This window comes from Salvia hispanica, chromosome 4 (genome assembly GCF_029641045.1).
Source record: "Salvia hispanica isolate PSC_SH4W2 chromosome 4, Shi_PSC_v1, whole genome shotgun sequence".
NCBI lineage: Eukaryota > Viridiplantae > Streptophyta > Magnoliopsida > Lamiales > Lamiaceae > Salvia > Salvia hispanica.
The window spans coordinates 37734395-37747988 of NC_142695.1; the positions used below are offsets into that span (position 1 = coordinate 37734395).

The following is a 13594-nucleotide window of genomic DNA, read 5'->3' on the forward strand; positions in this document are numbered from 1 at the left end:
TTAAGGATAAAAAAAACGGCCAGCAATATTTTATACACTATACAACAATTTTTCTCGGACAGCAATATCCAACACGCTAGATAACAATCTATAGCATATTGAATATTGTTGTGTAGCGTTTATAGTATTGTTGTATATGTGGTGTCACGATGTCACTTTAAGAGGTGTTGTCATTTTAACACAAATTATTACATATATCTTCATCTTAGGTAATTTAAATAGTTTGTTTTAAACAACAAATTTTAAAAAATTGCATTTAAAGAATTGCAAAAAAAAAATAAAATACTACTCCCTCTGTTCCTTCATAATTGAGGCGAAACTTTTTGGTATGAAGTTTAGGAAAGAGATGTTGAGTGTGTTAAATAAATAGATAAAATGAAAAAAAAAGTAAAAATAATAAAGTAGTGAATAAAGTAAGAGGATGTAGAGTAAGAAAGAGAAAAATGTTACTGTATATGAAAATGACTCGACTATAAGAAAATTTCTTAAAATAGAAAAATAACACAACTATGAGGTAAACGCATGGGCAATAGGTACTCATATTATTGAGATACTAAATGAGAATCTGAAAATAAAATCTTGGACGGAAGAGGTATGTTTTTACAAATTGGGAGAGGTGGAAATTGGTATTAAAAGAATTGGGGGTTGTAAATTGAAATAATAAGAGAATACGTGATTTGCACGTGGGATGTAGATGACTTTCAAGGAAAAAAGCTCCTTTTCTTCTTCATTAGGGAACACGATCAACTGTTTCCAAAGCCCTCCATTTCCTATTTCTCATCATTTTCCATTTGGAAAAGGAATTTCGTCAGAATTCAATCCTCTCTCGCATCTCTCCCAATCGCGTTCTCTGTTTTCAGCGCTGCGTTTCGCCGCGCCGAATTCCATCGGAGGTAAAATATCAAATCAACCCCTACAATTTCGCCGCTTGGGGTTTATCTCTGTTTCTGTTTAAATTATCGATCCTTCCTTATCATATTGGAGTTTCTGTAAATGAAATGGTTTTTTCACTACATCTTTGGGGATAACTTTGATCATGTTCTGGAGCAAAGTTGATTTGTTGGTTTGGTATTTTTTATGATCTTGGATTCTGTCAGATTTGACTTTTTTGCTGTGTGATTCCCGATTTTGTTGTTATTTCCTTCTTCTCATCACAATTGTTTTTCCTTTTTTTTGATTGCGGCACTGAATTCATTTATTCCAATTTTCATTAGTATTTATCTGGTTTGGGTTTTGTGTTTGTGTTGTTGCCATCTCCCTTTTGTGATGAAACGTATCATTTTGACTTGGTTTGACTGAAGATGTCAAATTAACTAGTGACATAGTATTTGATTATTACTTCCAACTTCTTTAGCCACAATGCTAGTAAAAAACTGATCCCTTTTAGCTGAATAAGACTTGGAATATCTTGGGTGGAGGATCAAAAGATGCAGTATGGTTTTAGTTCAATCATGTTGAAGAAACTTGAAACAATTGTCTTGCTAATTTGGAATTTGTGAGAAACGTTCTAACCTGGCATGTGATATGCAGAAGATGGCTGAAGAATCCAAGAATGAGCAAGTGGAGCCTGTGACATCTACAGATACTGAGATTAAGAAGACCAAGAAAAAGAAAGGACTCCTATCTAGATTATGGGGAGCAGTATTTAGACTAGGTAGTGATGACTTTGAAAAGAGATTGCAACATATATCGAAGGAAGAGGCTACTGTTCTTTCCAGAATTACAAGGCGTTCGCAAAGTTCTCAGAGAACAACTAGGCAATTTATTATACTGTCAATTGTTTCGGAGGTAAGCCCTACCTTTTATGACTAATTTTAGGGAAAGAATTCCATGTCAGATCACCTGATATCAGATGTTACAAAAACTATTTTAGATTGTTACATTCCTAAACCGGATTATTACTTTTTGTAATATTCAACGAGTAATGTCTCTGATCCATATGCTGCTAATGTCTGTAAATGGTTGTCTATGTTTTTAATTATCACCCTCTGTACCCAGAAGATCTACTCTTCCACATAGTCTCTGTCTATGATGATGCCCTTGTTTACATGCAAACCAGGTTCTGAGTGCCCTAGTCTAGATGCTTGTCTTGCAAAATGGGTTTCCACTTGACAGCAGTTGCATTCATGCAAGAATATGATCTTTTGTATCATCGTTAGTCTCCATAATATGTATTTTTGGTTTTTTTAACTGAGGTTGATTTCAACTAACCAGGGTGTATTCATTTAAATCTCAGGTTTTGAATTTGTGGTAGAAATACTTTTTCTGCACTCTATTGCTCCATAACTCCATTAGTTTGAAAATCAGAGTGATCGTGTGTCTGTTAACTCTGAAGATCAAGTACCCCTTTAATTCCAATGGACTGCTTCTGATTATCAAATTATATGCTTATAAGGTAAACAAAGAATGAATTATGACGTGTTAAATCAAAGACAATTTACAAAATATGTGTGCGTGAGAGAGAGAGAGAGAGAGAGAGAGATTGAACAGTTTTCCTACTAATCTTGACTATTTTACTGCTAGATAAATGCACTACTATCCTGAATGCTTCTGTTTATAATGAATGTGCTGTTGCCATTATCTTCCCCTTGCTCCTGAAGATGGGTGATCCACATAATTGATTTTTACCCCCTTTCTTTATTCCAGGCAATTGCAGTAGGTTATGCTATAATGACCACAAGATCATTAGACTTGAATTGGCATATAAGGGCATTGAGGGTTTTACCTATATTTCTGCTGCCAGTATTATTTTTCATTATCTACTCAGCATTTAGAAGCTACACAAAGATGCGTAAGTATTTTTTAGTGCTCTTTGTAATGACTAACCGCAAGGTTATAGTATCTATCAAAATATGAAACTTGTTGCCTATACAAACAAACCTGCATTGTGACTGGAATAGACTAAGGATATTTGATTTCACTTTTGACTTATGCTATTTGCTTGTTTTAATGATAGAATTTATTATTTAATGCAAAAAAATCAACTTATATTACCAGGATTGTTGATACAGTTTCATGAAATTGCTTACTTTTGTTGTAACTTCTTGTATATGAGAGCAGCTTCCAAAAAAAATATGCTTTTGTGAAGTTTATTCTGACAAGGAGGCCATAAGTTTGAGCCGTAAGAACAATCTTGTGGTGCTTATGCATGTTGGATCTCCTGATAATTAATAAGGTTCTTCTTCTTTCTAAGGGCATTAAGTTGTTAATCAAGCTGCATAAAATTCTCAAATGAATCACAATTTATCTTATCTGCATTTTGGTGTCAAAATAATCATAGATCAAGTTGTTTTCAAAACTTTCGAATTGATGGATTTGAGATTATGATCAGACAAAACATCATGGGAACAGTTGTTTCTGTGTTATGGTAGAACTGTTGGTACTCCGTAGTTAGTAATCCAAATGTGACCTTGATTAGAGGCACCCTGCTATTGGCATTAATATTACTATTACATTTCTGAGAATCTTATTTACAGGTGATACAAAGGACCGCAAAACTTTGGAACACCTCCGGGCCGAGAGACAGGAGAAAATCAACGAACTGAAAGAAAAAACAAATTACTACACAACTCAACAGCTAATACAGGTAAGGAGTGAAGCTAGCTAGCTTTCTTGTTTAAATTGATTATTTCATATCTTGTTTTACACATCGGCAATCACCTCCTTTTTCCTGAAAATATGAGCTAGAGGCAAAGTCTTAAAATAGAACTTGCTATCTATAATAGAAGGTCATAATAGGTATGGTTTGAAGCAGTGGCAGGGCCATGCTGATGAGTGGTGGGGGTATTGCCCCACCTCAGTTTTGTTCAGTTATACTCTATGTATCCCTAAATATATACACTCCCTTCGTCCCCTAAAAATAGAGACTTTGGGGACAACATGGGTTTAAATGTGAAATTGGTAAAGTATGAGAGAGAGAGAGAGAGAAAAAATAGTTGAAGTAGTCTTAGTGGATAGTGGGACCCACTTCATTTGTAGTGTAATGTGTGAAAAAAATTTCAAAAATAGAAGTGGACTAATTTTGGTGGATGGACCAAAATGGCAAAATAGATTATTTTTAGGGATGGAGGGAAAAAGCATAATCCCCCCCCCCCCTAGCAATAAAACTGTTTATGCATAAAAATTAATTATAAATCTTGCCCGCCTTATTATTGGGGAATGGGGACTGGCTCTGTCATTAGTCTGAAGGCCCTTTTTCTTGTGTCAGATTATATTATGATCATGGTATGAAAAAACCTTCTATTTTCATTTAATGACAACTGACAAGGCGGACCTCATCTTTAACCAAAAATTATTTTGACCTCCCTTCACTCTAAACTGTCCCAGTATTAGGCACTGCATCGTATGGCTGCAATGTTTGCAAGTCATCATTTTTACGTAATAACACTGCAAAAGCCAATAACAAATGGCTGTGGTTATTTTTTACTTGACAAAGCTCGTGGGATGATGGGAGGAACAAGGATATCTACTTTCATTTAGACCAAAACATAGATTGACAATACTTATAGGTTTAAGTCACCTCGAGAGTTACTAAGTGTGTGAGTCATTTGTATTTCTTTTAATAATAAATTTGAAATAATAAAAAAGAAACGGAGTATATGATTTGAGTATTTGAAGGATTAGATAATCATACAAGTTCCATTAAGTTGTAGATTAGTCTATATCATTTATCTAAGTTATCACTCAAAGTTTACGTCCTAGTGAGTATATTGTATAACTCCAATTTCAAGGAAGGTTCTCCTGTTATTATCAATAAGATTTATTAGATTCTTACATGGAGTCTTCAGTGCAGAGGTATGACCCTGATCCAGCAGCCAAAGCAGCAGCTGCAACTGTACTGGCGTCCAAGTTGGGTGCAGATTCCGGCCTGAAAGTATATCTGGGAGATGATCAAAGCCACGTTGCCACTGCCGGAAAGAGCAATGATGTGGAAGTTGCAGCTACTGCTGGACTACGGAATAGAAGGCAGTCCCACTCGAGAACCTATAGCACGGAAAGCGGATTTACTGAACATCCTGAAGAAGCTATGCTTAGCCCATCTGGGGTTGATGATGTAGGCATGTCTCATCAACACCCAACAGTTGTCGAGCATCATCCTCAATCAGGCCCGAATGCACACGATGGAGGTTGGATTGCTCGAGTTGCTGCATTGCTTGTGGGAGAGGATCCTTCCCAATCCTATGCTCTAATATGTGGAAACTGCCATATGCACAACGGTAGATAGAATCTTCGTGCACCTATCTATATGAACTGAATCCATGTGGTACAAGCAGGTTAATATGCTATATATCCTTGTATTTGTAGGGCTGGTGAGAAAAGAGGAGTTCCCATACATCACTTACTACTGCCCACATTGCAATGCCTTGAATCGGCCAAAGCAGGCCGATGATCATCTCTCAGGTACCAGTTCCCCCGTTCTAACCTCTAAGGCATCTGTGCTCTCGGAAGCTGCACCAAGTGAAGGAGGTTCAGTGGCGGATAAGGCCTCGCAGAGCAGTACTCCTCCAGCCGCTCATGCTGAAGAAATATCTGAAAGTTGAGTGTTTCATGATTGTCTGTGTGTGTGACTGTGTGATTGTGTGGTAAGAGAAGTATGAGCTTCACTTTCCTCTTTGATGCGAAAAGTGTCAGTAAACATGGCAATATATGTAATTTTATAATCTCACTACCTTCTTTCTCTTCTGTTCTGTCCACTTCTATAAATCTACATTTTGTTGTTCTTGTACATTATGTTCTGCAAATTGCAAAATGTGTTGGGTTGGTTGAATTGAAATGAAAATCAGATGAATGAATTGTCTTTTGTTTGCGTGATATTCAGTCAGCATCATAGATCAGAACAGGAAAATCAGTCCATTTCAGTAAGCTCTGATGGAATGAGAGAAACTTAAAAGATTATTTAGGGCAAATTTGATGCGGCTACCATTTAAATTAGTACCTCTATTCCAAATAAAAATATAAGTGTGTCATAATTAGAAGCAATCATGTTACAATTACATAAAGAAAAATGACTTGGAATCAAAACTCGGGAAATCCAATCAAAGATTGACAGCACCGATATTTTATATTGTATCTAGACGTAAGACGTATATGCTTTGGATGACCGAACCCTTCAAATATAATGTATATTCCATAATTAATACAATAAAAATATTGTATGACCCCTAAGTGATTAATTGCAGCTTAAAGAAAATTACTTTTCTAAGATGGCTTTTCATTCGATACTCATCTAGAACTCCTTTATGACCGTCAATATTTGATATTATTCTAGACTAATTCGATGGAGTAAATTCGACTTGGTAATAAAATAAATTTGGATTTTTTCTCGAGCTGATCAAGTGAGGTAAACGTAAGTAAAAATGTGGATCTTGTTCTTTTACAATTATTTTAGAGCAATAGTATCAGTTAAGAAAAATCAAATAAACTCGAGTAGAGAGTTAAATTTGATAGAAATATTAAAGCATAGCATGGTATGTAATAAAATATGATTAGTTAATAGTATTAATGATGTGGTGTATTGGTATTGCAATTACATGATGCATGTGAAACCAAACTTTAAAAAAGTGGGGACTAAATCATGCAGCTTCTGTTGCATATATATATTCACTTATTAGTGGGACAAAAATCATACCGATTCCCTCACTTTTGATCACAGAATTGTCTGCTGTGGATATGTCACTACTAAAGTTCTTAACTTTTTTTCAAAATAATTTACAGAATATTTTGAGGTCACTCCAGATTCCAGCTTGAATTTGACACTGATAAGAATCGTTAGCACAAGGAATATATCTCATTTATATTCCACTTATAATTCAAGCTGTGAATCACAACTGGGCATGGTCAAAAAGGCTATGGTGTTTCTGCACAAGATGCTCTATTTTAATGTGATCTTTTTGTGAAACCACACTTTCAATCTATTTCAAGAGATGTATGTAGCTTCTGCAAACCAGCACCATCACACTAAAACCTCATAAAATATTCAAATCAGGGATCAACATTCCTCTGCTAATACAAACATTTGAGTATCAAGAAAACTTACAGCATACACAAGACAAGTACTAATGGTTGTTATGACATAAAAATTACACACAAGCAAAAAACTAGGACCCTTATTTACAATAATGCTGAGTAGATGTTAGGTTGGAATCTCTTACAGTGTCCTTTGATTGGTTAAGGTTGGGTTGATGGCCAGTGTCTGTCTTCCTGTCGCGCTTCCCTGATGGAGGGAAGCGGCGTCTCCCAGCCTGAGAGAAGCGCGTGTGGTAGTTTAGTATGGCGAGATCGTTGAGGTGTTGCAGCGGGGTGAGGACCTTGACGACTTCCTCCATTGAAGGCCGAGACTTGGTGTCCTTGCTTAGGCAGCTGTGAGCTAATTGAGCAACCTTGTGCACACCTTTGATTGAATAGTTGAGCTCGAGGCGAGGATCCACTACTTGATACACCTTCCTCTTCTCGGACAGATAAGGCCGCGCCCATGTCACGAGATTCTGTTCTCCACTTGGCCGTTTCTTGTCCATGGATCGCCGGCCAGTCAAGATCTCCAGGAGCACGACTCCAAAACTATAAACGTCGCTCTTTGAGGTCAAGTGTCCTGACACAACAAAGAATGAGCCAAGAATGAACAAAGAGTAGAGATAAATGGTCACTCAATGACACAAAAATATCAACAATAAGTACCTGTCATTACATATTCTGGAGCAGCGTAGCCATAGGTTCCGACCACCCTAGTAGAAACGTGTGTTTTGTCTCCCTGAGGACCGGCTTTCGCCAAACCGAAATCTGAGAGCTTAGCATTGTATTCCTGAGGGAAATGGGAAATGTTACATCAAGATTGTTTGAACTATGATGAGGCCATCTATCAAGTTCCTGGTGATCAATTTCACTCACATACCGAGTCAAGCAAGATGTTTGACGTCTTGAAATCACGGTAAATAACAGGTTCAGGCCCAGTGTGGAGGAAAGCTAGCCCTTTGGCTGCTCCAAGTGCAATCTTGATCCTGTTGGACCACGGAAGAGGTATGGTCCCTTCAATGGGTATTCACCATATCAGCATATCCTCCACTCAACAAACAGCAATATAATCGAGTGTTTCCAAGAGTAAACATCATGTTGAAACTCAATTTGCACCAAATGGTCACAGAACTAGCAAGTATACCTCTGGAAACTTATACAAAGAAAGCCATCATAGCATTCTTACCTCAGTAATTTAACAGACTCAAGAAAACAGGAAGGCTAGATATCACATTAGTGCACATTATACTTAGATAAAACCTTGGGCAGCATATGCAATACTTACTTCTAAAAAGATGGTTTTCAAGGCTTCCACGGGTCATGAATTCATAAACAAGCAGCCTTTGATCATCTTCAATACAATATCCGATGAGCTTAACGAGGTTAGGATGATGAAGTTGCCCGAGAAAATCAACCTCAGCCTGCACTAAAAAGAATGCCATGAGCTACATTACACATATATATGTCAATCACTGCCCAATTCAAGCCAACAATCAGCTCACCACCCATTCTCTATGGCCTTGCAGGCCATCAGGCTTCAAGCTCTTGACAGCCACCGTGGTCCCTGAGCCGGGCTTTGCTGGCGCCGTCCCATTCTCCTCTATCCACCCCTTGAACACATATCCGAAACCACCCTCCCCAAGAATGCTATCTGGCCTAAAACTACCGGTAGCTGCTTTCAGCTCCTGAAAACTAAACTGAAGCAGTTGGCGTGGAGGTTTCTTTTCTAGTGCAACTGCATCCGAATTCGGATCTTCCTCGGATACCGAGTTTCTAGCCTCATCAGGCACACACATTTCCCGGTTGCTGGCATTCAAATAACGAGTCTCTGTTGCTGTATTAGTAGAGCAAAAATGCAGGAGATTAAACCAAGTTGAAATGCCCAGTTTTAAAAACATTAGATAAATCTATATATGGACAAGATTAGATAACACATACATGAATATGATGACAAAAAACATAAATTTATTTTTAAAAAAAACATAAATCTAGCAAGATTAGATAGAAATGATGAAAAATGAGTATACCAGCATCATAGACAAGGCTGCTTCTAGGGAGGGAAGTGGTGGAGTTTCTTGAATCGGAGCTTTTGCAGCCTCTGACACTGCTTCTGAGAATAGCCCAGCAGCCGCAGTTGTTGTTGTCCATGATTTTCAAAACCCAGAAAAAAGATACGATTTTGTTTCAGTTCATGGGGTCCGAGCTACGCATTGGAACAAGGCGATCACTTATTTACCATGCTTGAGTTGAGGAGAGGGGGAAAAGGGCAAAAGGAGTAAGAGAGGGAGAATTGTTTGTTAATGTTGTTACTGTGGAAAATTGAAGGCATAATCATCATCATCACCACCATCATCACATTTGTGTACAAAAAGAGCTTTTTTGCCACCACCTTTTTGAGCTTTGCTTTCACTCTCAGATAAATTAGATTGAAGAATTACGGAAAGAGGCATCAACTTAACGATTTGACAACTAATTTGATTGTATTTTACTATTTGGTCACATGATTTGAGATGCTTAATTTAAAGGCCGTTAATAAGGTCCAAAATAGGATATTTGAATTGGAATTATCTCTAACGAAAATACATTATACACTATAATTATACATGCAAATAAATATTTAATAAACATGCTGCATAAACGGAAATTAAAGTATAAACAAAAACATCAACAAAAAAGGGACCTTAAACTCTTTTGAATTTTATTTTTCTTCGTTTTGGCACCATATATATATAAACTTCTGGAAGCGGTGGGTAGAGAAATTTAGGGATAAATATTGATATGTTTGATATAAATAGATAATTGATGAATTGATGTATGGGAAAAAGAACATAAAAAAAAAGGGGGGGAAACAACCTTGCTTGATCCACTGTGATATTATGGGCTTGGTTATGTCTCACCAGCATAATAATCACCAATTCCTCTTTCATTTGAATTCATCTCATGTTCCATCATTACTAATTCCCCAACCTTGCCTCATTGGATGGCTGAATATTAAATTTACCATAAATAACGCAATCTTCTCATTAAATCAAAATGAAACCATTTCATCAGTTTATGACTTTATATTATTTAAATATTGTAACCAACAAAAGTATTGTGATTGAAATTGTCGGCTACTGACTTCCTGGCCTATGAATTATAAAGGTATTTGAATTTCAAAATATAGCTATAATTATCGTCTTGCAATTATTTAATTCAATTGGATAAAAACACCTCATTGTCTTAATGTTTAGGATTGGGAAACTTACTTGGAACTGGAGTTGAGAGCCTCAGTCTGGAAATTAATCCAAAAGACTTGTATTATTCATGTGTTTTTCAATAAAAATTAGTACTGTAGTTTATTTTCATCTTTTTTAACAAGGAGTTTTGATATTAAATGTTACTATTATAACTAGTACTATTAGGTAACAAATCTAGTCAATATAATTGTGTGGTCAAAACCCATATAAAGATAGTCAAGAGAAGAATGATGGCAACCACCCTCCTAGCCTAAAAAAATATTCTTTTTGGGGGTTAAGTAAGTATGAATAATTGCATATTTTATTATAAATAATATTAATACATATAATTAAGCATGAGAAATATTGATATTGTATATTATATTAGGTGGACTCTTATGAGAATGCAATCACACATTTGCTCATAATATTTGCCAGTTTTATTTAGCCACACCATGCATAGATCTTCATTCTCCACGGGAATATGTGTGATATATTATAGTACACACTATATACTTGGCCACTCCATGTTTTTTTGGCATATAAAAGGATTGAATGATCGATCCTATTCTTTTATTTGCGACTTGATTAATGCCTTGTTGGAAAGGAGTTATACCATTTGTTCCCACTAAGTTTTTAGAGTCCCCACTCTAAACATTAAAGTGGACTGCAATACTTTCGCGCAATAAGTTAACTAGGTCCACTAAAATCCTTTGCATGCCAAAACAGTGTTTGAAAATTTAGTTTTTAAGTTGGTAGGCCTTCTAATTAATTTTGAAATATTTGAGCTTGTACGATATATTCTTATTAAAATTGTGGTTCTATGTTTAATTTACATAATATTGTCTTTATAATAATCGCTTAAGTAATTAAGTCAACAAATTCGCACATAGACAATTTAATGACGAATTGTTAATTTAGTTGATTGTCAATCACTCTTCTACAGATTTGACAAGTTATAAGCTAATTATAAATTATAAGTTGTATAAAAGGGAAAAATGCTTCCAACCAATAAAAGTGTTAGAGCATAGTATCACAAACAAGAGACTCTCATAAACAACCTAACATATATAACAACATTAACAACATACAAAATGATTAGTTGCATTCCTGCCAAGACAAGAACAAAAATATACAAAGCAGTAACGATGAATCACAATAAAAGACACACAAGACAAATGAAAGTTGCTCTGAAAGGAGATGACTCACATCACAAATGTGTAACACACGACATCTAACATACCTAACTCCTTCTTGCACTCCTTGAGCAAGTCAACCTCTTGCATTGTTCTAATTTTCTACTATTTGCCCAAAATGTCTGGACACTAACCATGCACAAATGCTTAAAAACTAGCTACTAGCCATATAATGAAGCAAAAAACAACAAGAATCTTAAATGATACTCCCTCCGTCCCATGTTACTCGCACTTTTCATTTTAGGCCGTAAATTTGGGATTGACTTTTTAGTGTAATTAAATTAGAATTTTAAGTGTAATGAGACATCACTTAATAAATGAGCTCTTAACTTAATCTATTAATTAAATGCATTAATTCTAACTTAAACTATAAATAGTGTAAGGAATTTGTGACGAGCCGAAAAGCAACAGTGCAAGTAACATGGCCACATGGGACAGAGGGAGTACTATATTTAGAAGGAAAAATATTACTACAATGAATCAATTAAGGATATGTAATATCAGTGTCTTCGAATAGAGTTATTGACTTACTCTAGTTTAAATAATTACATTGTACATCATTATAAAATACCTCTATTAAAGAGGATTACTATATAATGAGAATAAACCTGTAAAGTAAATAACCTTGTTTGTCGATGGTGTCAACGCCGATTAACATGGTATCAAGAGTAAATTTTTTTTTATTCAAATCATCTATACCTTTTCCGACCCTTTTGAAGCCAAAACTTGTGAAAACAACCAACAAAAACATGTCAAAATCCGAAGAACACAAACCAATTGTTACTTGTATAATCGAAAGAGTTTGCGAGGCAATTTGCAAATTTCATGCGCAATAGTTTGGCCATGGCAAACCCAAGATCACTGTCTCCACCAGGTATCATAGTCGATACCAAGTTATTAGATCTCGAGTTCAAATTGAACGGCTAGAATTACTCGTTGTGGGTTGTAGTGATGGAGAAAGCCATCATCAGCAAGGGAATGGATCTCCCACATCACCGGGGACCATCTCCCCCATCAAGGACAGATCCGACCTTTGCATGGTGGCAACAGACGGATCATTATGTCTATACTCTATACGTGGTTGGTTCAAAACATTGAAGCAAAACTCGTATGATGAGTATCTCAACCGCAACAATCAAACACTTGTGGAAGAGTCTGATTGCAACGTACTCCAGTGATGGAGATAAGATCCTAGGTCTACAAGCGAGCACCCTGAAATAGAGGGTAGAGTCATTAGAGGAAATCTGGACCCTGTTATAGGAGATATGGGTCGCAATTGATCAGAAAGTAGGAGTTACATTTTCAGCCGATGAAGGTTCCTCCATGCAAGGTGTCCTTGGTTTTTATTTGGGCTCTCTCCCATTATCCACTTATTGGTTGACCCACAAAACAAATTCAGTAAAATAGGAATTTTTCATACTTTTTTTTCTATTTCCTCTTAATCTTTAAACTAAAGGGCCAACTGGCGTTCTACTTTCATTACGAACGTGTATCACACCAGGATCCGTTGCTCAAATTGAATAACGCCAATGCTATAGGAGTTTCCGGATTATGTCAAATAAGAATAGTAGTACCAAATTGCAGCACCTTTTTTTGTAATCAAAAATGGAAAATTTCTCTTCCAGCTTTCTTAGTGCCTCCGTTCGCTACCGAGGAAGATCCCTGTCTTGTCGATGGGGGAGAGCAGCATGAGGAAGGAATATGGTTTGGTAGGTGATCGATGAGGAAGATGTATCACACCAGGATCCGAGTGCTTGCAATGTTTGGATGGTGAAACTAGAGAACTTTGAGCGTGGATGAAGAGAACAGCTGCCAAAGGCCAGGAGAAAGAGCGGTGGGTGATCGATGTGGGGGGATGAGAGAATTGCTTCTCGTCTACAAGTGAGAGTCGTATGAGTGAGACGATACGAAAGAAAATAGGTCCAACTTGGAGAAATTTGCAGTGTTCTGTGTAAATAGCATGACTATTACGACTAACCAAGTAGGATTAATATCTCATCGAAAAATGATATGGTCAGGTTGGGAACACTAAATTTATGATTTTGTAGACCAATTTTTAACTTAATGTGAAATATCATAAACTTAAAGTTTATGATGAGTCTAAATTTATTGCCATCTTGCGTTTTGTCACGGCTTAGCTTTTAATTTCTTTTTAGTAAAAGCGGAGTTCTT

The 13594-nt window shown here is 36.3% G+C and overlaps 2 protein-coding genes across 4 annotated transcripts; one reads left to right on the plus strand and one right to left on the minus strand.

Moving 5' to 3' along the window:
• The first annotated feature begins 693 nt into the window (after positions 1-693).
• On the plus strand, positions 694-5725 carry LOC125197109 (uncharacterized protein At2g24330-like). Of its 3 annotated transcripts, none has more exons than XM_048095811.2 (6): positions 694-893; positions 1534-1788; positions 2647-2791; positions 3477-3586; positions 4793-5216; positions 5305-5725. In XM_048095811.2, exons 2-6 carry the CDS (start codon positions 1534-1536, stop codon positions 5538-5540), a joined length of 1170 nt encoding a protein of 389 aa, XP_047951768.1. In that variant the 5' UTR covers positions 694-893; the 3' UTR covers positions 5541-5725. The 3 variants fall into 3 exon arrangements, with proteins under 3 accessions (XP_047951768.1, XP_047951767.1, XP_088913567.1); XM_048095810.2 differs by having other exon boundaries at positions 695-893; positions 1531-1788; XM_089057441.1 differs by lacking the exon at positions 694-893 and having other exon boundaries at positions 1525-1788.
• Positions 5726-6930: 1205 nt separating this feature from the next.
• Positions 6931-9403, minus strand: LOC125197107 (serine/threonine-protein kinase PBL35-like). The gene is made up of 6 exons (XM_048095809.2): positions 9036-9403; positions 8511-8842; positions 8294-8429; positions 7889-8022; positions 7675-7798; positions 6931-7588 (listed from the first exon to the last, which is right to left on the minus strand). The coding sequence occupies exons 1-6, from the start codon at positions 9154-9156 to the stop codon at positions 7107-7109; spliced, it is 1329 nt and encodes a 442-aa protein (XP_047951766.1). The 5' UTR covers positions 9157-9403; the 3' UTR covers positions 6931-7106.
• Positions 9404-13594: the final 4191 nt, after the last annotated feature.

Excerpts from the sequence above, each read along its gene's own strand:
- LOC125197109 (XM_089057441.1), top strand. The coding sequence starts at position 1,525 with ATGCAGAAGATGGCTGAAGAATCCAAGAATGAGCAAGTGGAGCCTGTG. Across the intron at positions 1,789-2,646 it reads TACTGTCAATTGTTTCGGAG|GCAATTGCAGTAGGTTATGC; the intron begins GTAAGCCCTACC and ends TCTTTATTCCAG. Across the intron at positions 5,217-5,304 it reads AAACTGCCATATGCACAACG|GGCTGGTGAGAAAAGAGGAG; the intron begins GTAGATAGAATC and ends TTGTATTTGTAG.
- LOC125197107 (XM_048095809.2), bottom strand. The coding sequence starts at position 9,156 with ATGGACAACAACAACTGCGGCTGCTGGGCTATTCTCAGAAGCAGTGTC. Across the intron at positions 8,843-9,035 it reads CAGCCTTGTCTATGATGCTG|CAACAGAGACTCGTTATTTG; the intron begins GTATACTCATTT and ends CTACTAATACAG. Across the intron at positions 8,430-8,510 it reads AAGGCCATAGAGAATGGGTG|GCTGAGGTTGATTTTCTCGG; the intron begins GTGAGCTGATTG and ends TTTTTAGTGCAG.